The sequence below is a fragment of the Prinia subflava genome, chromosome 15, assembly GCF_021018805.1.
Source record: "Prinia subflava isolate CZ2003 ecotype Zambia chromosome 15, Cam_Psub_1.2, whole genome shotgun sequence".
Lineage (NCBI taxonomy): Eukaryota > Metazoa > Chordata > Aves > Passeriformes > Cisticolidae > Prinia > Prinia subflava.
This window is the reverse complement of record NC_086261.1, coordinates 11,555,734-11,582,427: the sequence shown is the minus strand read 5'-3', so window position 1 is coordinate 11,582,427 and position 26,694 is coordinate 11,555,734. Positions and strand designations below refer to the sequence as shown.

Here is a 26,694-nt window from a genome sequence, read left to right as displayed (position 1 = left end):
ATGTGCATGAGCAGGCAGTGATTTGTATTTTGTGGATGCTAGAAACCATTCACTGGCTTATGTTTCATCAGTTTGCAAGGAGTTACTCTGTTACACGTCAGTGCTATCACATTCACTTAATACTGGTTATCAATAATGCTCAGTTGACAAATTATGTTTTGCAGGGATTCTGGAGTTTACTTCAGTTGGCTGAGAGACATTGCTCAAATCTCCTCCTCTTTAATCTCCAGGTGTGAGGAAGGAAATGACCCAAGGAGTGACTTAACACAGAACTTTGTGCTGTGCAGGCAGTGCTCTAAGTCAGTACCTCCATTCACTGGCAGGCAAATTCCAGCCTCTGCATCAGATACCATTCTTTAACTGTATCAGTCTTGGAGATATCACAAGTTTAAAAAAAATCAGAGAAGAGATAACCTCAATTATGAATGAAGAAACTGTAAGTAAAGAGTACAGGGCTTTCCTGGAGTTCCTCTACTCAACTGACTGCTGCAGGTGATGGGTCAAAGGCCCTGCATCTTCTGGAACTCTGTTTGAAATTTACCTTTCTAAATGCTCCTTTAGGCTTTGATCTTACTTCATCAGCTCTTCATACATAAAGTTATCCATTCACTTACAGATAAAAGACCTCATAAACCATTCTTCCAGAACTTTGTTAGTTGAGGAAGAAGAATGAGGAGGACATCTTTGTTTTTCTTTTTGATTCTTTGGGAAGTACCCAATTCTTGGCTAATGCTAGCATACATAGGCCAAAATAAAAAAGGTCTCCAAGATAATACTGCTGAGCACAGAACAGGGGTCAGGAATCAGACCACAGCTTTGATATTCAGAGGTACTGAGATACAACAGATTATTTAAGTCTGTCTGAAAAGCAGGGCCCATGTTCCTAAAAACATCTCTAATTGCAAACCTCCCTTTCCATACAAAATCACTTGAATTGCTTTCTTTTTTTTTCTTTAGAGAAAGCAATGGCTATTTACACTTGCTATCAGGATATTAACATCAGGAATTCAACTAATTATGCATGCACAATCATTAAATGGTGCAAAGAGAATGTTCACACATGCTCAGAAGAGAATACAGCTCTGTAATATGGAAGGCAATTGTCTAAGATTTATCAGTTAGCTCAGGACACTACAGTCCAAGTTACAGAATACTACATAAAGAAATAAAAAAAGGATCAAAAAAAAAAGGCGTTAGTATTTAAAACCAAAATAAATGAATATAAAATAACATTAAGATTAATGAAAACTTTAATAGGTAAATTATTTTCAAATATTTTATTTAGAGAACTATGAACTATTTTCCAATAATGCCCTTTACATAGTTGCATCTATAGAAAGCTTGTTGAGTGAAAGCAAAAAAATGTACCATTAAAAGAAATTTCCATCAGAAATTATTGGTTTAGCTACAAAAGTAAACCAAACACAAACAATAAATCAAAGAGAGCATTACAGAAATATTTACCTTATCAAATAGAAATTCAGTGTCAGAATTTGGTGTTTAGGGTTGATTTGTGAATGTAGGAAAATACAGTATGCAGAAAGTGAACGGAGCACTACAGCTCTCCATTTCTCTCTAGAGTTGTCAGTACAATGTAAACAGAGCATTTCTAATGATATCCTCAAATTAACAGATCATAAGTCATTGAGCCAGGAGTGGGGGAACTAAACTAGATTTCTACAGGTTTGGCAGTCACTAACTCTTTACAGGCTGCCATAGATGCGCTTAATTACATCAGCCTCTTCCTTGTCCAGGATGCCCTTGTCCACATAAGCATCAGCTTGCTGATCAATGAAATCTCTCAGCTTTGAAAGATCATAGTCTGAAAAACAAGAATTCATTTGCACAATGAGTCATTGCCATTATGCTTCACCTGAGAAACAATGTCATTGTCAAGTTTATCCAACCAACGCACTTTATCAAACACGAGGAGAATTCTCTCTAAGTGCAACTTGTGAAACCATTAAAAAACCCAAACCAGCTGCACAAAGTCTTTTTACACACCACAGTGCTTTTATTATCCAAGAGGAATAATCATCTCTTTCTCTTGATTGATTGCTGTCAAATGCTAAATCAAGAGTATTTTCTGGTCCAGGGATTTGATGTTCTAATCTGCACAGCAAAAGCTCTTGTGCCCTATTATTTTCACAACTGTCATGGAATCAAAGAAAATATTAAATGGACAATTTTGAGTTTAAATCCCACTAAAATTCCCACTTACTACCACTGTAGTGGAAATTCCTGAAAGCAACTCCCTGAAAATAGATCAAAAATTACACAATTATTTACCTTGATACAGAACATAATATTGTGGTTTGAAAACCACTGCAGTGAGCAGCCTTTATGACAGTGTTAGTGTCAGTATTTAACAATCTTCCTCTCTCAATCTGCAACAGAGTGCTGAGAGATCCTTCCTCCTTTTCCAATGAGTGCACCTATGCAGCCTGATTCACACCATATGCATTAAATAGACTTTTCTTATGCTGGAAAACATCACTGTTTCCCATGAAAAGAGTTCTACTGCAAAGCAATTGTTCAAATAACATGGAAAGGTAACCTCTTGTGTAGTCAGGACTCTGGCAGCAGATTCAGTATATTCACACATAAACACAATAAAGTTTCAGTTCATAATTAGCTGCATAGATGTAAAGCTTAATTTGTTAGAATCAGAAGAAGAACATTAATGTTTTAAGGGTTCATACTAAGTTAAATGATTTAGTATCTTTCACAAGAATGAATACATTTTGAATTTTCCAGTATGAATTGCTTATTCCACAGATGGGGCCTTCAGGATACATTAAAACTGATTTTGCAATGTCCAGGGTATAACATCACACAGCAATACATGGAGGAACCTTCTTTCAAACTGTGCATTCTTAACAAAATAGACAATAATGAATTTGTGGTTTTTTAGGTTTCAAAAATTGACCAGAATGGGGTAGAAATAGAAAGATATGAAGAAGCAAATTGATGCTTGTGATCATTTTTATAACAGCATAAGGCAATTTCAAATGAGTAATACAGAAAATTGATATTCAACATTCCCCACTCCTGCAGAGATGTCCTCTCCATATCTGAGTTAGCAGGAATTTTGCCATTTGCTGTACTGAGGCGAGGATTTCTTGTCTGGTCTGTTGCTGTCATTGCTTAAGAGAATGTACCCTGCTTGTGTCTCCATCCTGTGTGACTAATAGGGACAAACAGCACTGAGCAGTTTCATAATTGGGATGAGAGATTTCATTCATGTTGACAGAATGAGGGTCTCCAGTGAAAGATACCAAGGAATGGAAATGAATGAAGAACAAATACTAAATTAATATCCACATTTTTCACATTAAAATCACTGTACTTATTTTACTTCTAGAATACTGTTTCTAACTCTAAGATTATTATGTGGAGATGTGAAGACTGAATTACTAAACACCCTGTATGGGATTACAACCATTATAATATTATCCAATTCAGGCTAATTTGTATATCTCACAGCAACTTAAATTGGATTTTCTTCTAGAAATTGATAACTGCCATTTTCTAATACTTATTTAGAATCTATTGTAATTAGAAAAATCAGCTTTGTGTACTAATTCACTGCATCAACTGCAGCATTACATGGAGCTGTGAAAGAGCTCCAGTAAGTGAAGTGAGCTCTTACTTGCATATTCAGATCAAGCCATTTGCCACTGAAATTAATGACAGGATCAACTTTCATTTCTGAATGGCTGCTGTTGGTGTTATGAAGCTCTGAACTCCCTCAGTGTTTGTTGAACAATCCACACATGCTCTTTGCATTGGTTCAATGCTCAGCTCTGCAATGCTTTCAAGCACCAGGCCAGGTCTGGACATAGGAAGGACAGGCCTGTGGAGCCTGCAGGTTGTAAGCAGGCAAAACAAACTCTGGTCAAAAAGGGCAACGAGCCCAAAACCCGGGCTTTTGATGTGTTTATCCCTAAATCATCCCAGCCACTCAAATTTACTACCCTTCTTAAAAGACAATTGATATTTTCAAACTGCAGAAATGCAAATCAACTTTTCCAGGGTTATAAGTCATTGAATGAATAATATCTACTGAAATTCATATGAAATGAGGGACCCACAAACATTTGCCTGAAGGAAACCTAAACCTCTTCAAGGATATTTGGTGAGTAAACCAATCCATGAGTAGGGCTGGCAAAGTCTGGCCATTTTAATCCATGCATTACTTTGAGAATCACTTTTCTGCCAGCCCCCAGGTGCCAGCTGGAAGTGGAGAAATGATTGATGAGCACAGCAACACCACCTAATCTTGCACTGAAGAAACACTGCAATGCATTCATGGTTAGATAAGCTTACCCTGACTGTACTTCTTTTAACATCATCCCAGGGGAACTGAATTAGCATTTTAAAAAAATAAAGAGTATGAAAAGGCACAGTAAAGATGATGTATCAGAAGAGTAAGAATACTATTCTAATTTTGTCATAACTTACACTCACTTTAAGGCCTATTTCCATTGCCAGAGGACAATGAAGATATTTTAGTGCAAATGAAAATCCATCTACACAGATATATATATCTTACTGCATTCACAGCAGATAAAATGCTATTGATCTGCAGTCACAGCCATTTTCAGACTGCAGCAGTGCAGAAGAGAGGTTTCTACAAAGAGAAGCAAGAGGCTGCTCGGGCAGTATGTGTGATACAGAGATGTAGTCACACATGATGGAGATCTAATTACTGTAATGAGTGCATTGCTAAACAGAACCATTAATTAAAATTGGCAGGAAAACTCTCGAGCAAATATGTAGGCCTGCTGCTAACCGCCATGCCTGCCATTGTGTGGAAATGATTTGAGAGATGGGAATTTATTTTTTTATAGTCTTTCCTATTACAGTTTCTGTACAGAAAAATGAATGTGTTGGGCTGTAGGCATGCAGTCATCTCTGAAATGGAATTCATACACACTTTAGCTCACAGAGAGGATGGATGGATTACCCAGGGCTAATCTCATCTCAGATCACCCTCTGCCTGGCTGGTGCAAGAAGGATCCTTCTCGCCAGGCGCCAGTCATAGCCCAGGGATGGACCCCTGGCTAGGAACCTTCACTTCCAGAGCGGGCGCTGGCAGAACACACAGCCATGGCAGAGAACAGGGAGAGGAGGCTGCTTTTATGTAAGAACTTGAGGGAAAGATGGCACGGATGAATAAAGATCTGTGTGAAATAAAGGCGAAATCCTGCTGCTGTCCTGTCCCTGCCGGCAGCTCGCACGCAGCCCTGCCTCTGAGGAGGAGGCAAAGGGTGGGACAGCTGGAGAGCAAACCCTGTGCAGCTGCTCCAGTCACTGCTCCCTTCTACACAGCTTTGCATGTGAGAGCTGCAAGTCATTCGAGTTGATTTGGGCTGTAATCCAATGTATCACAGTGCTACTGACATGAGTTTGTATCTCAGCTGCTCCTGGGTATGGAACCAGACTCATTGCTATTGGTGCCAGCCAGATGCACCGAGCTTCTCTAGACACATCCAGACATTTCAAATGCATCTATCTCACCTACAAAGTCATAATTAAACAACATGATGAGCCAAGAAATGAAGCACAGCTCCCTGGTGACAGGCTGCCTCCATGACTGTATGACTAACTCCCTGCTGCTCAGTCTCTGCGGGGCAGCCTCGGTGGGTTTTGTGCCAGGGGCCATTTGACCCAGTTCACATTAATCTACCTTAGTCCACTATTTATGTTCATTGGCTTAACTTTTACAGGACCTGTATTATTTCACTCTGACACCGCTAATGATCACTACAATCTACACAAGCACAGTTTCACATTACTATTATTTAAGGTATAACACAATGTTAAGTCATACAACACAATAAATTACTTTCTTTTTAATGCATATGGTGCCCACCCCAATGTCAAGGCCTTCTACTCCATACCTTCTTTGTTACCTTGTTTATTGTGTTTTTTCAGCCATTCTATGTTCTTCCTGATTGCTTCCAAATATGCTTCAGATTTCCCTGGAGGAGAGGATGAGAGAGAAATCAAGCACTTACATCAATGATTGATGCAGCTTGCTTATCTGGGTGAAGTTGGTCACAGCAAAGGCAGATTAAAACTATTCTTAGTTTCTGTTTAAAACCTGAGTCCTGTCAAACTCAGTCAGGCAAAATTCCCACAGATGGTTAGCAGGTGTTGCATATGCAAGATTAGTCATGCACAAACTCAGGATCGTGGCTTTTTTGATCTTGATACATAACTTTTGGTGGCATCCACAAAAACTGCATATGTGGATTAAAGAAAATCTACAGCTTTTTGATCATCATAATTGTTCAGCAAAGAAAAAGCTGTTGAGATAGCAAGGAATGACTTAATTAGGGCTGAGAGCTTTCAGTATCAGAACTCCTCCATATAGTAGTACTAGCAGCATACAGCAAACCTAAAACTGTGGTGTTTTGGAAAGACAACTTGAAGTATAGTTACTATTTTTACTGGGAAAAAGGATGTATTAAAATTACCATAACTCCTTGTCGTAGCTGAAATTTAAAGTGATGGCTATTTTTGGACCAGAAAGCACACAGGACAGAATTAGTACAAGGATTACCTAATAAGGCCCCTAAGGAAATATTCCAGCTAATGGATTTTGAATTCTTAACTTGGCTGGAGCTTTACTGATGTAATGTTCTTACATTTGTCAGGAATAAAAACCTAGTGTGATTAGTGTGTAGGTTACTACTGCCAACTATGCATGTCTGCTCCTGTTAGTACGTGGATACAGTATTAGATACACCCTTGTTTTTGACCTGGGAGTGCAGTAACTTTACAGTAAGTTACTCTGTGAAAGAGCAAGGGCATGGCATGATGAGACAAAGAATTAAACACCAATTTCAATTTCTAAATAGCTATTGGGCTTAAGATAAAGGAAAATAACCCGAACCAAACTGCAAAGGCAAACCTTCAAGAGATGAGCAAAATGTGTTATTTATCACTTCTCAAGGGTATCGAGATAACTTTTCTTTACTGTGAAATCAGACAGCCATCTTGAGCTATTTTCCTCTGCCTTGTTGAAATAAATAAGCTGCTGGAAAAAATGTCACCTTTCCTCAGTGAGTGGCTGCACTGCCCATGGAGCTGAACCAGGTGACCGAGGGACTACAGTCTACTGCAGTCCTGATTTCTGCAATTCACTACTGAGCAGCCCGAGTGAAAAACACTGCATTCCAAAAAGTGTGAGCATCAGACTGCACTGGTGCAAAAGAAGCAATTTGGTTTAACCACCTGATTACAAAACATAGATACTTATGCTGGACCCTTTGCAATAAGAATTCACTGAAAGGTTTCTGTACCAACAAACATTCTCCTTCAAGTTCAGCACAATAAAGAGGTATGATGTCCCTGCAGATTTGTTTTCAGATAGAGTAGCTGATTTGCACCCAGTTGACTTCAGCCAGCACAGTGTAATTTAGCACGTGGTATTATTTGTCATGCTGAGGCATGCCAAAAATAACTGTACTACTGTGCTACATTTGCTTAGGGAGACACTAACTTACTGTAATGTTTTCAAAGTTACGTAAAACAGGTTAATTACTGATAACCTTTAACCTCTAACAGTGGGAAATGTAAATCTTGTCACTGCAGAGCTCTTCACTGCCTTTCAGTACTAACTTGTTCTAACACAAACTATAAAATCAAAGGGCTCACTCGGATTATTGAATATTCTGGCCATCCAATTTCACCGAAAAGCCACAGATGCAAAATCTCTCTGCACTACTGCATCAAACTGCATTTCATATTGTTCTAAAAGGGTCTATGAATTCTGTGAATGTCTGCCCAGCAAGGGATGTAGTGTCATATGTCTAAAACTTGGCAGATAAGTACATTTTCAAATCAAGCTGTTGTGTGCTGACTCCCAGTGACTGTAAACTGAAGATATTTATGCTAACACCATGGAAAATCAATACCAAAGAGAGGAAAAGGCTCCAATCACTTGGAGCACACATAGTAGGAAAAGCAATATTCTGTACCTCCAGATTCTTCACTGTTTCCTGCTCCATTTTGTCCTTCATTTTTTGTAGAATCTTTTGAAACTTCATATTCCTTTTCCATTTTAGCTGCTTCTTCCTTTGTACTGTCTGCTTCTTCACTACTCTTGTCTAAAGAAATAACAAAAGCAAACAATTTTGTATCAAACGTACCAGGAGCATTTCTCAATCATATCAAGACAATCTTGGCAAGTAAAGCACTTTGACTGCTGGTTGAGGAAGAGCCTCATTGGAGCCTGTCTCAAAGTGGTTTCTAAAGGTCATCTCCACTCCAGACCTCTGGAAAGAGGAATGCCTGTTTCTGCTCTGACAAACAACAGCTGAATACAGGTGACTGCAATGCAAAGGTACATTTCTTTGTGCAGAGAAAAATTCTATGAAATTTGCATTTGCTACATTCAAAGCTCACAAATCATGCTTTTCCATTATTATTTTAGTATTAAAAAGCACTGATACAGCTTGCTTTTGTATATGTGTGATGTCTGGACTCCAGTGAATAAAAAGAGAGTGAATATACTTCTCAAAGACAATGAAGTGAAAATTTGTCTCTTGTTGTGTGCTTAGACAATGGAGCTATGGCTTGGTACAGGTCCTTGAGAGACTGTGGCTTTAACAAGCAGTCTGGCTGCTAAAGCAATTAGCATACTTTTAACTGAATAGGTTAAAAAAAAGTGTTATTCCATGAAAGAAAATTGTAGAGTCAGTACCTGCTGTTGGTTTTGTCCTGGTTTTAGTGGAAGGGTTCTCAAGCTTCTTCTTTGTCTGCTCAGCTATCATTGTGTCTAGGTTTTCTAGAAATCAAGGCAAAACAAAACCAAACCCCAGTTATTCTTCAATGGGTAAGATGCAGAATCCATGCTGTATTCTCCCCAACACCAGTCTGAATGGTAAGCAGAAATCTAAAAGAACAGCCTTTATCCTTGCTCTTGAACAGTTAATGCAGAGCCAATGCTAAAAGAACAACAGCTATATGGAATACTAATCAATCTTATTTAAAAAAAAAGAGTAACTGAATCATGACAATAAGACTACCAAATAGTGCCAACATGCACAAAGTCAGTAACAGTGTGCATCATATTCCATATTTCAGTCACGTAAGTCCCAAAATACAGATGACTATCTGCAGCAATTTATTCTGATGAAAGCAATGAAAGGCTTTAATTAACTCCACAAAAAATACAAGACTATTAAATATGCGCTTCATCCTGGTGGGAAAACACTATCCCAAACTGCCTATGTGTCTTGATTTTATATGGTTTCATGAGAAAAGTCTAGTAAAAGGTTTTAAATTATATTTAGATGAAATAAACATGTAAATTGAAGAGATCAAAACAAATACTTTCTAAAGTTGCTGAAGTCAAGCATTTACCTGAAAACCAACTAGACATCTGTGGCCATGTATACAGCTCTAGAAGACTAGAAAATGTATTTCTATGCAAATTTCAGGGCTGAATTCATCTAATTTGAAAGTAAAAGCATAAAGGTGGATGTTTCAGATATAAACATTGTATGCTTATGTGGGAAAAAAATCCTTTTCATACCACACTTGGTAGATAGTCAAAATACAGATCACCATACAACCTGCATGTTTCCTCAGTCATATTGTGGATATGGTGTAGAATTTTCCTTCCTTTTATTGGCTTTTTAAAGGTTCAGTTAAACATGGATTCAAAATTTCACACATACTATCTTGTTGTTGGGTATTTCTGAGAGACTTAGTTTTGAAATTTGTCAAAATTCCTTTTATATAAACAGCTGGAATATTCAGTGTGCAATGTGGGAGCTGCAGCAGAACAGATATAATAAGGCTAATATTTTAAATCACATAAGAAATCACGTAACCCTGTCTGTCTGCATCCTCTATATTTTGTTATTTACATAAAATTAAAATGTAAGCAGTATTTGTTGGCACCCTGCCTGATTGCACCCTCCCAATTCTACATCACATCATGGGGTTTTTTGTGAATATTTTCATTTGGTACATATCCCTTTAATGTGATTTCTGACCTTGCCCCATATGCCTTAAACAAAACAGGTCTGGGCTGTGTTACAAGCTGGGTCAGACATCCTGGCGAAATAAAAAACAAGCAAGAATCATAGTGGTGGTATTGATGCCTCACTAATCACCTGATCCAAAGCTTATTGAAAGGACCTTAAACACCCCTTTCAGTTCATCTTAAGATTCTATTTTTCATCCTGAATCAGTACCATACTAGTATTTCAACAGGAATATAAGGATTTCTCTGTTGCAATAGACATTTTTCAGGATAAGATTACACAGTTAAGCGCTTAAAAACCCTTTGTAAACTGAAGCAAATAGAATTCATTAGAATTCCTTCATTAATTCATGCAAATGCAAAAATGTCACTGATTTGGAGCTTAATCCAGCATGTTCTATTAAATTAGGCTTAATTTTAAGCCTAAATATGGTATTTTAAAAGAAAAAAGTATTTAAAAATTTAAAATATTACACATATGTAAGTGCACTGATTCATAAGTGCCTTTCATGTTCTTCCTTAAAACTGCCTGCATTTAGGCAGTAAGTTTCTCTTAGCAGGAAACAAAAGGCTCCACCATGAGATAGATTTATAACCTGCCAATACATCTTTTTATTTAAATGTCTGACACTGATATTTCCAGAAGTTTTTGTTCTGTGGATAGATTGTAGTGTTTGAAAGTTGTACACATATCCACATACAGCATGTGCTACTGCAGGCAGTGGGATTTATACTCCATTATTTATTCACTTATAAACAGCATCAGGAATTGTACATCGGAGTCCTTTGATTTGGGCAACAATTTCATGTGAGTTCGCTGCCACTCCTGAGTACAGAATTGCTTTGCAGCCCCATGAAGCATAACAAGGCAGTGCTGATCACTATAACCTGAGCTTTGCCACTAAAGCCAGACTGAACACGATAACCACTGTGTTCCACCTTCAGAGCTTTGCTTTGTCAGTAAGGACATGGACAGATGTACCAGACAGGCCTTTGAACAGGCACAGCATTTGACAGAAGCGGTGGTTACCTTGCCAGCTGAATGGCACATCAGCGTGGATTGGAACATTTATAATCAGCCCTGTTTCCTGAGTGACAGAGTCCATGTTTGAGGGGCCTGTCTGATGTGCCTACATGTGTACCCTCGAGAGAATATTGCCAGATAATCCCAGTTCTTCCTGACCAGGATTTATTGCCCTTGCTCCGCTTCACAATGAATGCTTTGACAGCTGGTGTTGTTTCCAGAGGTGTTTGCTCTTGCCGTGTGTGAGGGCTGAGCGATGTTTGCTCTGGGTGCACTGAATCATCCTCTCGGGTGAGCTGTGCCTGGCCAGCACTAAGCAACCGCGGGCTCCAACAAGGATTGATTACTTTTCCGGTGTCGTTTCCTTAGCAACCTAATTTGCACAGAGGAAGAGCTAAGAAAGGTACTGACCTTTCCACAGAGCTGGCCACTTATTGGAAATGGCACTAATTAAAACAACAGGACAATAACTACTGAGCTAATGGAAGTGACCTGCGCTGGTAAATAGGTCAATGCCCTGGCGGCAGCTTTGCACGGAGCAGGATAATCTCATCATCCCGGCAGACAGCCGGAGTCACAAGATCTGCTTTCTGCCTTGCCTCACTTTCTAACCTGCTCTTTGATCTGGGATGACTCACTGAGGCATTCATGCTGCAGGAGGGCTTGTTTTGAGTGGGCTTTCTGAGACATCCTGGGCCCAGTTCCTACGCATTGATAGATGCTCTTAATTCCACCTGAAAATGCAAATTTCCAGCATTTTTGAAACTCTAAAGTCTTTCAAGCTGGGCATCCAAAAATCTGAACTGCATAAAACCAGAATGTTTTATCTTTACTCTGGGAGAATGTACTGTGGTAGCATCCTCTAAATCCATGGGAAATTATACTACATGGATAACTATTACAAATTAAATTACTTTGTTCTTATTAGAGAGGCAGAAACGAATGTATCCATCTGAGTATTTGATGGAATTGGTAATGGAAGCCTGACATGGACCTTTCTCAACAGACATATTCCCAGTATTTTCCAGACTTTTGCAAATTTTCCTGCAAAGGGTTTTTTCTTCTGCATAATTGTCCTGTACCTGGGAGGCAGTTTCACATTCTATCCTCATCAAATTGACTGAAGCTGAGATTCCATGTAATTAAATTTCCATGGAAAGACCTGCTTTGCTGTTCTGTTTTCATAAAGCATAAAAAGACTGTGTTTATTAAAGGAGAAAAGGGATCATCAAGGTATCTGAGATCACTTTTAATGCTAGCTAAAAAATTAGTTTACTTAATGAGTTCATACACTCCAACTGCTTCAGCTGGAAAGCTTTGTGCTGATGACTGCTTGTGTGAGATGAACATATTTCAGGCATTAAAAAAACACAGTTCTCCCAAGGCTTTTCTCCTGCAGTAGATGATCCTTAAGAGTTTGCAAGGTCATTTTCCATCTGTGAAAAATTTCTAGACATCTCAGCATTTGCTTGGACTGTTCTATGGGAAGAGCATATCTGATTAATTGTTTGGACAAGTGCGTGTCCAAGAACTGTCAATATCCATCGGATTTTCCCCAATGCAGCCAAAAGCAGAGTTTGACCTTTGGTCAGCTATAGCTGTATCAAGCATATGTCACATAAACCACTAAAACTGTGACAAACAAGAGAAATCCTTCCATTGTGGAATTACAGAAGGGTGTCAGCATTGCAAATCTCCTGCTGCTCTCTAACTCCCTGCCTTACATATCAAGATCAGGCGTTTTCTTTCTGAATCTTCCTGTTTGACTGATTTGTTGTGATGGAGTGTCTGAAGCCTAACGCTGCCACGAGGAGTGACATGTCAGGTGACAAATCCCAGGTCATGGCATCACTTGTAAAGGGATTACAGGTGAGATGGTCAGAGCGATTTGAAATTAGGACAGCAACAGTATCACTCGGCAATCAGGTTAAAAGCAACTCCAAAAGTAAAACACAATTAAATAGATGTGCCTTGAGGTAAACATAGCTCTGACCAAGTCTCCTTCATCCCCCCTAGTAAATTCCCTACCTCACAGGCTATTTCTTAGATTTATCCTTTTAATATCCTACAGGCATTTCTTTTGCATTACTGCAGGTCTCCTAGAACTGTGTGGTGCAGTCCTTCGCTAATCCTTTCCCATCCTGGAGCTGCTCTGTGGCCTGTGCACACAGTTTATGTGTTTTCACAGCATGCCCTCTGCAAGCACCATGGTTTGGGACTGGAGCAGCACAGAGCTGCCTCTCCTGCAGGAGTGGGATGGAGCATTTACTGTTCAGTGACACCTTCTTTACCCCACACCCACAGAATCATCTCAAATCACAACTCATGGTCTCAGCACTCAGCTGTCAACAGAGAGGCACTGAATTCAGAACGTAGGGAGGGCATTTATGTAGCTATTAAATCCTGCGGGAAAAAAAAAAAAAGCATTGCCCTCCTTTAGAAACACAAACCACTTGGGAGAATGCAAAACCTAGATTTTCAGGAACTAAGCAATATATCTGTCAAATAACATACTATGAGCAGATGGAGATTTCCATCCAGTTGGAAAAGCACAGAAGAGAGAGTGAAGGGAAATGGAAGCAGAGGCAATATATTTGCAAGAAATAACTGTAAATTTAAATGCAAAGCATTTAAAAATTTAAAAGCAAAGGAATGAACTGCAAAGTATTTGTTTGGATTCTCAAACATATGATTGGATAGTCATGTAATGTGGTGGGAAAAGCAGTTAGTCATACTAGAACTCCTGGATCTCTCTCAAAACATCTGAGAAGATTTAGAACCTGTGGATACTGAAAATACTATGCCCTCACACATAGTGTCACCCTCAGGTGATGCCCAGTTTCCTGTAGTGTGTAGTGGTCCTGGTTCTTGAGAACTGTGAGATCACTGACTTTTCACACCATAGCCACCCATTTATTTTATTATCCAGTGAGAGTCTGAATGGGGGAAAATAGGAGATAAGATGTAAGTAATGGGGAAAAAACCACATTCATGTATTTGTTTAAATGCAGAAGTAGCAGGGGACAGACAAGGAGGAGGTTACAGAAAGAACAGCTATAAATGTGCAGTGGGGTCTGCAATCAACATACTTCCTAGATTCCAGTCTTGCCTAAGATCTTTGCACACTCTCCGTCCCCACATAATTTTATCTTATCCCCATGCAAATTCATCTTGGGTTTAACTATTTGCATATACTTTACATAATCACTGCTGCTCCTCAGTATTCACTCCACTCTCGCCATCTGATTTGTCTCTGATTTCTATTTTTGAGATATAGTACAGTATACTGGCATCTGTGTGACCTTAGTTCATCAGATAAAAAATAAATAGCAGAGAAAAGAGCTGCCTGAAATTAAATAACTCCCACTGGCTCTTGTATGCATCATTCACATGATAAATACTGGATAAGGAAAATCACCGTAAGAAAAATTAATATAGGGAAAAATGTTAAATAATTTAATGTTTATGAAGAAAATCTAAAGTAGCAACAAAGAGACCTTGGAAAACAAGGATTTTTGAAAAGAAAAAAATGGTATTATGCACGAATGGTTCCCTGTATGAAATACTGTCAGTGCCCTTCATCGCCCATGTCAAAATGAACAAAAGGTCCACATGACCTGTCCATATTCCACTGGAGCCTCTGGCTCTGCTTTAGCCACATCTTCCCTCACCCTCTGAAATCACAGTCTGCATCAGGGAGCATCAGCTTATGGTCACAGTGAGGAGGGGAAAGATGATGCCAGTGTGAGCTGTGATCTGCACTTTGCCTCCTCACACTCTTGGCTCTCTGCCTGTTCTTGGCCAACTAAACAAATATCAGGATCAGGTCTTTGGCCTGCAGCATCTGTGCTGATGAGAACTTCGGGCATTAGTCACATTATTCAAACAGGCTCTCCTCCCCCATGAAAAGGCCAGACTGTGTGTACTGTGCACTGGCTGCAATGGGGAGATCACAGAGCTCTGCCCTCATCAGAAGTGGAGCTGTGGAGGTACCAAGAATGAATGCGAGAGACACAACAGCTATTTCATATTCCTTAGCATGGAGAGGCAGGGACATGTCAAAAATCAACACAAGAGACTTTCTGCCTCTTCTCCTTCCCCTTTCAGGCAGCCACAGTCTGCCTAAAGGACAGTATTATAGTAAAACAATATCCCAGCTGTTCTTTAGGAAAGGAGCAAACCAATGAGTGTTCGTATTCCTCAGCAATAGCTCCCCATGAACAACCCATCTCCATTGCTCGTGTGTCCTGAGGCTTGGTCTTCTTCCCTGCTGTCCACGAAGAACAAATGATATGAGGGTGGAAAAGGTAAACAGAGACATCTGTTCATGCCCATTTCTAACTAACACAATCTCCTACTCAGTCACGGGGGACAGTGTGGATTCTGACAGTGACTCAGAGCCAACGGGAGAAGCTGTGAGAGGTGGCTGTGGTTTGGTCTTTGGAAGAAGGCAGATGTGACTAAAACACTGCACACTGATCAGCTGATTTCTCTATTTCCCTCCTAAATAAGGGGGGGTTTGCTCCTTAACCAATCTGATGTGGGCTGTGTCTTCTATACTGTGGCTCCAGTAATCTAAATGCTTTACCACAAGGAGGTAAAAAGTGGGATCCCCTTCAGAGAGAGCAAAGCTACAGAGTTCTTCATTTTCTTCCCAGACTTTGCCCCGCTATTTTCTCCATTTGTGGAAGATACAGTACTTCTCTATGTTACAAATGTATCTGTGTATCATGCATCCGATGGCAAAAGTTTGTGCTACATGTGCTAGTCAAGAAATGAGAACTCCACACAAGGCTATAATGTGCACATAACTAATCTGCATTTTTAGGGTAATAGTTTATTGGGTAACATATCTTTCACTTGGTTGGGGCAATGGATAAATTTGCTACAAATCTACTCTTGTAAGCAGCACACAGCAGGAGCATGTAATTAATCTACTGAGTAAAAAGGATTCATATATATACACTGGTGCCTCTTCAAAATTTGCCTATCATCTCTGAAAGCTGTAATTTTTTTATGGCCCCAAGCCTATAATTGTAAATATTTCCTAGAATGGTTCTAAAAAATCAATCATTATTTTGGTCTTATTAGTGGGAGATGATTTACAACTGTATCTGAACAAACAGGCAGAAACCATTTGTTCCTGTTTCTAAGCTGACAACAATATTATTAAAATAAATATATTACAAAATTATAGTTTACTTTACATAATTACTATAAATAGAGCTTTTATCAAGATGGTAGTGGACTGATATGCTTTCATTTTAAAATTAGCTAGATAGCCTGGTATATGCAGGGAAAGTCCCTTGTCATACAAAACATTCTTTGTGTGGTGTAGATGAAGATTTTCCTTAATATTTATCTGGTCTGTGATAGATGGCTTTGGTAGAAAGGCTATCAAGGTGAATCTCCACCACCACGTTATTCAACAGACAGAAGGAAAATGAAGAAAAGTGTGATATTACTCACAAACGAATATTTAAACAGTACAGATATCTGTGCAATGCATGCCTTGTTGTGCTCTGCTGAAATCAAAGTGAGTTTTCCTATTGTCTCCAACAATTCTTTTTCTCTTGAAGCACTCAGCACTGTGAGGGATACTGTCCTTTCTGTTGTGCATGGAGTATCAGCTATTTACGCATCAGTATCAGCTATTTATGCAATGTAAATGTTATGAATGCCATGAATAATGAAATATTTTATGCTGAATCAGTTCATAACTTCCCTGAAAGCCTCTTGCTGCTTTCCGCTGGTCACTACGTGGAAGTGTACCAACACTTCCATCCCCCTCTGTCACTGCACCCTCGCCAACAGCAACATCATCTCAGCAAGTGTCCCAAGCCCTTCCCAAAACTCAGCCTGTTCAGGGAGAGCAGCCTGTGCCTCTGGCAGGATGGGAAAAGCAAGAGGAGTTCAGCTCTTTGGGCAGCATTTGCTGGATGCTGCCAACAAACCCAAAGGTGGGTGAGTTAATAGCACAGTTGGATCTAATTCACAAGCCACCTGTGCTCCTGTGTCATGGTTTACTACCTCATGTTTTCTGTACCAAACAATGTTGGTCCATTCTTTTAATTGCAAAAAATATTTTAAAGCAGCTTTCAATCTTCAGAGGGCAGATGGTCTTTCTAGAAAGATTTCTGAAAGCCTTTGAACAGGCTAGAAACATATAATGAAGAAGAATTTGCTCCCTGTAACAGCATTCATAGCTAAGAAAGTAAAGAGTGATAGAAAATTTGGCATTTTGCAACAGCAGGATAATTATCAAATATTCAGCACCTTAGCTGAACACACATTTTCTATCAGCTTGTTACAGGCTCTCTTTAATGCTTCCAGAGCTATCATTTCTGAACACATACTGTAAAAGGTAGGCATTATTTTTCTCCTGATTCATATATATGGATATGCTGGTTTGGGCTTTCTGTATTTTTACAGATTACATTTAGCATATGGAAAGCTTTTAAATATGTATTACATAATACTGAATATATGTATTAAAAAATAAAACTTATTCTTTGTGTTTCCATGTATGTGCATCTGTGTTTTTCTTGCACCACACTGCACCTAGACCCTTTGTAACTTAAAGCTAAACCTAATAACATCAGCCACTGCTGCAGCAAAATACTTTCCCCTGGAGTAGGATACAATGATGATGACATAATGCTGTGGTTTCTAAATCCCAGGCCAGCTGTTACTGGTATATGCATTCAAATTTACTGTCTCTGCATCCCTGTGACAGGCAAAAAAGCTGCACCTTGTGACTTGATTCAGTAAATGATTTATTATTTTCAGTGTATAATTCAGAGGCATAGCTTACACATGGCTTCAGTCACGGAGTGAGGAAAATTAATTTAGGCAGTTTCCTACTGTAATAAAATGGAGAGAGGATGTAATCCATCTGCAGAGACCCAGTAAGTATTTTCCACCAAGTAGCACAGAATCTGCTCACTGATTATAGACTGAGGAAACAACAAAAAGCTGCCAATTTTTTACACTGATTATTCTCTCTGACAGATATTCATATTCATTCCTTTATCTGTTAGAAATAAGCATAGCTGTGTATCAACCCCCTAACCCAAACTGCACTAAGGTACAGAGTACCTATCCAGCTATTACAGACTACAGACCTTTTAGTTGAGTTAGAGTGGCAATAAAACTGCTGCCATGCTTAAGGATAGTGCAAGAAGCTAACATGCTCCTGTGGATGCTCTTCCTCAGTACTTGAGAGTATTAGCTCAATAAACGAAGGTCAGCTTTAAAGCAATTTCTCAACAGCAAGTCTAAAAAAAGAACACCACAGAAGCAACCTGAGAATCTATGAGAAAGCTATTTCCACTACAGTAAGTTGCTTTGATGGAGCACAAAATCCATCTCTGCATAAATCACTCATTTGCAAGGCAGAGCCTGGATACATCAGTTGATAGTCTTACTTTAAATCCAGACTAAATCAGACCTCTCAAACTCTTAACCTAACCCTTGCCTTCTGTACTATGCCATCATGGCAATTTGTTTCCAGGGTTACAGTACCTATTTGCTCAATCAGAAGTCAATGTGAACAACTGCCCTGAATTTTAGCACGAAAAATGCATTCCTGGTGTAATTCCATTATCTGCATGGTCTTGCATCAGGGATGAAGATACTATGGCTTGACCGGATATTGCCAAAATTAAAAAGTTAAATTCATTTCTAGAATGACACTGAAACCACTGTGCTCAAAATCAACCATTTCTTTATGTGCATCTTTCTTTAAATGTACTGGCAGACAAAGAAATAAAGAGCTGGACTGGGGCATAAGTTGTCCAAATATTCCATAATTCAAGGAGATTTCTTACAGCAAATAAAGGGATAGCCTTTGTCAGATATATCATGAATTCTTTAGAGAGAAGATGCAGTCATACCCTGAATGTGAGTAATAATTCACTGGAACTTTTGTAGGCAAGTAACTGACAATCAATTCATACAGTTACAATTGCATCAATCAAGTGTCTGCAATGTAGAAAGACCATTGCCAGTCCTCTCTCTGTGACAGACTGATTTATGAAGCTGAGAAATTGCCCTGATGCAAACAAAAACTTTGCAGACTATTCCAGACCAGAAATACTTCAGAAAAATGAAAGGGTTGTGCAGAGTTTGTACAGATGAGCCCTTCTTCTGTAGGTCAGCGTGTTTAATTAGACAGGCTGTATACAGTGAATGGAAGAGAGTTTGTCAAAGCCAGAAAAGGTGTGTGAAACACAAAGCTGGCCTTTCCAAATTCCCTCTTCAGGAAATTGTAATGATTTTATAAAACCTCCATAGCCACAGACTCTAAAACAGATCCAGGGAAGAGTGCTTCAGAATCTACTCCTGTGCCAAGATGTAACTCTTCGTAGATGGAAGGAGTTTCACTTGGTAGGCAACCCTAGCATTAGGTCCCATCTAGTCCAGCTACCTACAGTGACAGATTAAAGGAGCTGAAATGCTAGATTATTTTTGGGAAATGCAGGTACCTAATCCACTTTAATAGAACAGAGAAAACCCTTATATTCCCCTGACATAAAGTCACTGAAATAAATTGTGCTTCACAGATGTGAAAGTGTAATACTCTAAATGCATATCTGATAAATTACTTTTTCTTCATTAGATGGAAATATTAAAGCAGTATGGAATTGAACATTGCCGTAGGAAATGATCAATCATTTAGAAGTGTAGCTTTAGCATTTTCAATAAACAGATCTGAACAGGTTTCATAAGAGCAAGGAAGATGAGAAGATAATTATCACTGTTGGTAGAGGAAGAAGACACCATTAATAACAGTTGTATAAAGTGTGTACTCTCACCAAGATAGGAAACTCCTTCTTCTGGTGTGATTGTTCCATATTTAACCATCATCTTCACAAAATCAATCAGGGTTTTCATGATAGTTATCAAGGTCTCTTTCTCTTTTGTCTCTGTCTCTGTGTGAGGGGATGAAGCAAAGCTAGTCAGATTTCATGCAATCTGAAAAAACTGCTCTTCAAACTGCACAAACTTCATGCATAAAGAATGACCTACTCATTAAAAGAGAAAATACTGTGCTGGATTAGCAATGAGAACTTGCATATATGTTTCTTTTAAAACTGTTCATGCAAAGTACAGCTTTAAAACATGAGGGGTTTGTTCTTTATAGCTTTTTGTCTTGAGGGGCTGTGTCATGGAAGGCCAATGGTATTAATTCCATTTTACAGCTAAGACATTAAGGACACAAAGATGGAATGATCTGACAGTTCAATTGATGGTTGGAGGGCAGATACAGGTAGAGCTTTCTACAGTCTATCATTTTTCTTTTATTTGTGAATGATTTAGTAGATCAGTCTGGCTCTGTATGAAAGAGATCCTTTCTCCCACAAGATCCATGGGTTCAATGACAAAAATATAAAGTGTCCTAAATGAGACTGTTACTGGTGCACAAGTCCATGACTTGCATACTGGAACAACATAGCATTACATGGCTGGGAGGATCATGACTTCAGAATAGGATACGAAAAATATATTTCTTATAAAAATAATCAGGTTTTTCCCACACTTACCTGACTCTTAGCTTTTCTTTTCCCACTGTGTTTACACACTGACCAATATTACTGCTATTTCTGTGTTAGGAGTGTGAAACTCCCCCATCACAGTCACACAAGCTGTTCCCATTGCCCAGGCTGTCACTGAAGGACCCAACAGAGCCAGGGGCACTGTCAGTCAGGGACAGTCAGAAACACAATTCTAACCCTGGCAGAGGGCCAGCCACTCTGGAGAGCTGCTGAACAGGCTTTTTATTGCTGCCTGCAATTTAACACACAGCTGTAGGGTGCAGCTGAATCCCCCTCCTCCAGCTCCATACAACCTGACAGGTGAACAGATGATGCAGGAGATGTGCAGCCAGTGCACCTGGTTTGCCAGATAACTGCTAAACACAACATGCCTGCCTGTGTTGAGAGTAGAAAAGGGAGAACTAGCATGCAGAATTGCCATGGGAAAATTAAAAAGAACAGGAAGAAGGATATATAATTTGTAGATTGGACTTGAACAAAATATGCCTTCAAGGTTTTCATTTTAGCTCTCCACTCAGGTTCATATGGGGACAATTTGAAGCAATATTAATGCAGGACAAGGGATCTACAAAACACCACCCTCCCCACATCCCTCTGAAATCAGAGAGTGTGTGTGGCTGAAGAGAGAGGGTGTGTGTAGAGGGTGCTGATACAGGGCTGTGGCAAGGAGCCACGATCTTGCCTGCAATAACTGGAAGGCAGTGAGTCCAGCACCGGAATAGGAAGAGACAGGCAGAGCTTTCACTGCAATAAACAGCAAACCTGTGGTTTGTGGAAAGGCTGGGAGGCTCAGCCACATTTACTGGTACCATCAGTGTGAGGATTCTGCTGTGGCTTACTCGTATCTCTGTTGGCTTAGAAGACATGGATTTTACTGGAAAGATCTCTGGGGAAAACCATTTGCCAGTTTTTCATCATGTCCTTACGGGAATGAAAAGAATTCAGGGTTCCTGAATCACACAGCACAAGATGGGAAGGGCTGTCTAGGTCACACTCCTTGCAGTTCTGAGCACTGCCCCTGACAGTGTTTTGCCATCAAAACACTAATCAAATTAGTTTCTGTTATATGACTTACAGAACATTTTCAAAGCACATGATCTCTTGCAGCTCAGGAAATTGTGGGGAAAAGAGCAGGAGAAAACAGAGAATCTTAATTTTAAAGTTTTTTCCTAAATATTTCTGTACCCACACGACAAGCTCACCTGAGTTAAGACTTTTTAATAATGCATAAAAATTTGGAAAATATTGGAGGTCTTCAAAATTATCTTCAGAAGGCAGCTCATTTCTTCTTTCCAACACATTAGATGATGACCACGTGTTATCCAGTGTATCATCAACTTCTCCATTAATGAAACTATCCTGATCAGACTTGCTTGGTGCCTCCACATAAGACATAGAAAAAAAATAAATCTATAAGCACATTGCTTTTGGTGATAAAGTTAATAGAGCAAAAATTTCTATCACAACCTCATGCCATCGTTGTCCTAATTGCAAGGTGAAGTATACTATTTTCTCAAAGTTATTTCAATTGACATCTGGCTTAAATTTTAAAGTAACTCATGATTCTTTTTTCTATCAGACAAAATTTCTTTAAGAACACATCTTGTTTCTAGATTGAACTGACTATTCCCTAAAGAATGCAGTACTAGTACCATTTGGCAAGGAAGACAAAATTATTAGCTAAGAAATTACCATTCTTTCCTGCTGCTTTTCTTTTGTATCACTGTCTGTTCTGCTGGCAGGGTAATCAAAATCTTCAGACTCCTTCTCACGATTCTTTGCTTCATTTGCAATTAGCTGTTGTAAAACCTCTGCCACTTCATCTTCCAGGGTATAGGCTTGACTCTCTGTGATCTGTTAAAATATTTGTGCAGAGTACTTACAGGATACTGTGCTTTTTCTAGATCAAACATTAATATGAAACCTGATATCAGTATGAAAATAGGTTGCTGTAAATGTGTTTGCTTCAAGGCTAAGCACAGCCAAATTAGGTGTAAAATCTGTGTGTGTGCATACATGTATGCATACAGACATGTAAACATATCTACCTTTATAACACTCATATACATATATACATAGAAATACACATCAAATATGTGTGTACACATAAACCTCACCATTCACACACAGAGAGCCTTCAAACCAAACCTCTTTAGGACCTAACACAGTGGAGTGCAGCTTGAAAGATGGAGCTGCAAGAAATACATATGCAACACATCTATGGACAACAGCTGAATAATTACAACAGAATACAGTAATATAGAATGGGAAAAAAGCAAACAGCTTTCTATGATATCATTTAAATGTTTTCTCTTTGTTTCGTAACAGCTGTCACTTGAACAGGAGCTCTCCCATGCAGCTGCCCCACAGCTCCCTCTGTAATCAGTGGGGTGCAATACCCAACAGTAAAATCTAGTGCTCAAAAGATAAAGTGAGTATTTTAAAATACAAGGATCCCAAAGGGTAATGGCTCAAGCCATTGAGACATCCAGAGATCAGAGAAAAATCCAGTCTTCCTAAAAATCAGTAATGTAATATATCCTCAACTAGCTAGCAACAGTATGTGTTTGCTGATGACACTAATTAGCATTAGGTGGATAGGAATGAGTTTAGACCTTTCCCCCTCAAGTATAGAAAAGACATTAATAATAGAAAAGCACTCAGTGAAAATCAGAAGACGAATTAAAGGAAAAATGAGGGCATACATGGGAGGAGTACAATCAGTGAATGTTTTTTTAACATCAGAAACATTCTGCAGTTTGGCCTATTTTGTTGCAAAGACATCACAGGAACAACAACGTTATTGCAGAGCTTAACCAACAAGCCTAAATAGCTCCAGAATTTGCTTAGACCCTGAGTCCCACTCTCTTCAGATAAAGTGTGCGTCTGAATTTTTTTTTGAAAGAGCATTAATCCAATCAAAAAAACAATTAAATGAGGATTACCAAGATACTTACTAGCCCCAGATTTAGAAGTTTTGAAACAATCTTGTCAAACACTCCTCTGTCATTTTCCTCATAAATTCTTGCAGCAATTTTTTGAACAATGTCTTCAGCAGTTAAAGGAGTGCCATCCAATTGATGGAGGCCATCTGGATCGTCTGAAAGGATTACAGTTTTACTGTGTGCTGACCATCCTAACTCATTTAGATTAAATATCTCATAAAAAATATCTGCCCACATCTTTTTCTCTTCAGAACAAGACTGCATTTTTAGACACATTAGGAATATACTTTGATACACACTTTGCAAGCCATTAAATCAGTCACAGGGAAAAGCTCTTTGTGTCAATTTTCCACATCTGAAAAATGTCTTTCTGACTGGCTCTTCTGAAAAAGCAAGGATGAAGTTTAGGAGCTTGCTCTCCTGTTTATAGAAAATATTGATACAATTTCTATATCCACTTATTTGTGTCTTCCTGGTATCTACTTCCATTATATGGCCACCTAGATCAAAACAGTCCATGACAAGTGCACACAATCCTGTTTGAATTTCCGCAATAACAATAAAATAACTTTTAATTATGTAATTATTACATGTGGCAAATAGGTATCATTGTGACAATGGGAAAGGGAATATGAGTGAGCTTTGGTCTGTGACCAGCATACTTTGATATAATTAAAATATCCTGAGCTAAATGCAGCTTACAATTCTCAGAGGACTCACTTAAACTACAAGTCAATTAACTACTCCTGTAGCAAAGGCAAGTATTCTTTGGCCTTTGGTAATTTCTTCTAGGTTTGTGATTATGAGAGAATTATTTAAAACTGCACATAATATTTGAAATAAATATATATGATTTAGCTGCATATAGAAATGCTTCTTTCTCATAAACCAGAATAAATATATTTTCATTCAAAAACATGTCCCATTTTCCTTCCATCAAATCTAATTTGCTAAAAAACATTACAAATTACAGAATTAGACTTTTCTCCACAGAAGTCTATTAAAATCAAGAGCCATTCTTTTGTACTGTGTTTCAAAAACCTAACTGTAATGCAAGAAGCTTCCACAACTGGAAACAATTGAAACTGCACTCCAGTACCAAATAGAGCTCATGTTTAGTGGTGAATACAACATTCATGAAGGCAACCAGTTTGCAAGAGAAATCCAACCTAGAAGTCACTGGAAGATGATTCTGGAATACCTTGGAATTTATAATCCAGCCCGCTTTTAGTGGAGTCATAGTCATCCACAAGCCTGCGGTTCTTGGTGGAGTCTGCATCATCAATGGCCAGTTGCTGTTCATACAAAGAGCTTCTGATTGACTCCCTCTCCTTCTCATTCCTTTCTCTTTCTGCTACTGATTTCAGCAGGTTCAGGTCATCAACAAAGGAATAATTCCTGAACTCTGGCTTATTTTCTGGAAAATATATCAATATCAACATAACATAAAATCTTATACCTCTTTGAATACCATTATGAGTATTGCTATAAAATCAGGAAAGATATTTTACCTGTGGGAGCTATTTTCCTATTCTTGTCTGCCTCAGCTTCAGCAATCTAATACATAAAAACAAAGTAAATGAAAGAGCAAACAGGTAGAAGAAATAAAATGTATGATCTCTTAATTTATCAGTATCAGCAGAGGGTTTAATGCCTTATTTTTACTCTCAGTAAGAAGTTTGCCTGAATAAGTAGAACAGGAATAAACACTTTCATCTGTACCACCATCCTCTGATCGGAACCGTTACGAGAAACTGCAATAGACTTTCCATTTTAACATAAATGCCACTTACATTTTCCTTCTTCATTCCAAGCTCATGCTATATTCCCATAGGATGTCAATAGAAAGGGGTGGCATATCTGTGAGCTCTTGGAGCTAACAACCAGCTTTAGAATGCTGGATAGTGGAAGTCTATTGCCAGTTCTTAAAAATTATTGAACTCTATTTTGTATCTAAACCCATCAATAATCACTTCACTGACAAATCTATTTTTTACCCATTCATTAGCCATTCATGGTATTCATGGATCCAGCACCTGAAAGGCTAAAAATATTTATAGGAATTCTGTAAAAAAAAAAAAAAAATTGTAAATATTCTTTATTTCACTTACCTGTTCCTCCAAAGGTCTTTCTACACTTAATTGTCTGTTGTGTATAGCTTTATCTAGAATAAACACACACACATACACATATATATATACACTCAGTTATATGACACATGCAACTACAAAGAGACAGCACGTTTTCCTAATTTATAGTTTTGTCTGATAAAACATGGTATCTTAAATAGGATGCCAATTGCTAGTTTTTGCAAAAAAAAAAAAAAAAATTACAGTGTTCCTAGAAGAATGAGAACAGAATAATAATTTTTAAAAATTGTCAAACCTTTAAATAAAGCATGATTGGGGCAGAGGGAGAGGTTCTCCCTTATGTCAGAAGACATAAGCAAAGATACAGACTCAGCAACCTCTTTCTGATTAGAAAACTCAGGAATTGGGGAAAAAAGTGCTGGAGGAGATTGACTAAAATAGCAATAATCGGATTGGCACAAGCAAGAGATTAAAAATCTCTTCACTCCAGAATACCGCGGGAGACAGGCAGCAAGCAAAGACTTGTGCAGACGCTGCTGTAGAATGGATGAAAACATTGCTTGGAAAAGATTGAAAAAATCCAGAGCTTTTCCCTCGAACTGCAGCTATCCCTTCACTTTAATATCAGATTGCAGCTTCAGTGATCGGTGTCTTGCACCGTGAATATTGTTGCTTTAGGATCTCATTGCTTTCAGCCCAGTGGAAGGAAAGTTTTCACCATCCTCTATCCGCACCCGCAGAAGTTTCCCCATCCGCGGCAGCCGGCGAGAAGGCTCCGGGCCGGGCTTACCTGTGCCCGCGGGTTTGGGGAAGCCGTGCCCCCGGCCCGCCAGCAGCGCCAGCACCTGCAGCGCGACCGCCAGCCCGAGGAACATGGTGGGAGCGCGCAGCCCCGCCGGGGCCCGCCGCGCACCGCCGCCCGCGGGAGCCGCCCGGCCCGGCGGGCGCTGTCCGGCCCGCGGTGCTGAAGCTCGGCGAAGCCGCTGCCCGGGGCTCGGCCCCTCGTCCCCGCGCCCGCAGAAATGGTCGAGCCCGGCCCCGCCGGCGGCCCCGGGCACGGGGAGGAGCGGGG

The 26,694-nt window shown here is 39.2% G+C and overlaps 1 protein-coding gene across 2 annotated transcripts; it reads right to left on the bottom strand.

The window, feature by feature from the left end:
• SCG3 (secretogranin III) lies at positions 1-26,694 on the bottom strand. Of its 2 annotated transcripts, none has more exons than XM_063412760.1 (12): positions 26,413-26,694; positions 25,644-25,696; positions 25,044-25,089; positions 24,734-24,949; positions 23,545-23,687; positions 22,280-22,441; positions 21,790-21,967; positions 19,847-19,963; positions 8,717-8,800; positions 7,992-8,120; positions 5,907-5,987; positions 1-1,822 (listed from the first exon to the last, which is right to left on the bottom strand). In XM_063412760.1, exons 1-12 carry the CDS (start codon positions 26,495-26,497, stop codon positions 1,704-1,706), a joined length of 1,413 nt encoding a protein of 470 aa, XP_063268830.1. In that variant the 5' UTR covers positions 26,498-26,694; the 3' UTR covers positions 1-1,703. The 2 variants fall into 2 exon arrangements, with proteins under 2 accessions (XP_063268830.1, XP_063268831.1); XM_063412761.1 differs by having other exon boundaries at positions 5,919-5,987.

Bases quoted from the DNA above. Each gene is read 5' to 3' on its own strand.
- SCG3 (XM_063412760.1), bottom strand. From the start codon at position 26,497: ATGTTCCTCGGGCTGGCGGTCGCGCTGCAGGTGCTGGCGCTGCTGGCG. The intron at 25,697-26,412 runs GTAAGCCCGGCC...TGTTTATTCTAG, and splicing joins CCCCAAACCCGCGGGCACAG to ATAAAGCTATACACAACAGA. The intron at 23,688-24,733 runs GTATTCCAGAAT...TAATCCTTTCAG, and splicing joins GCTGGATTATAAATTCCAAG to ACGATCCAGATGGCCTCCAT.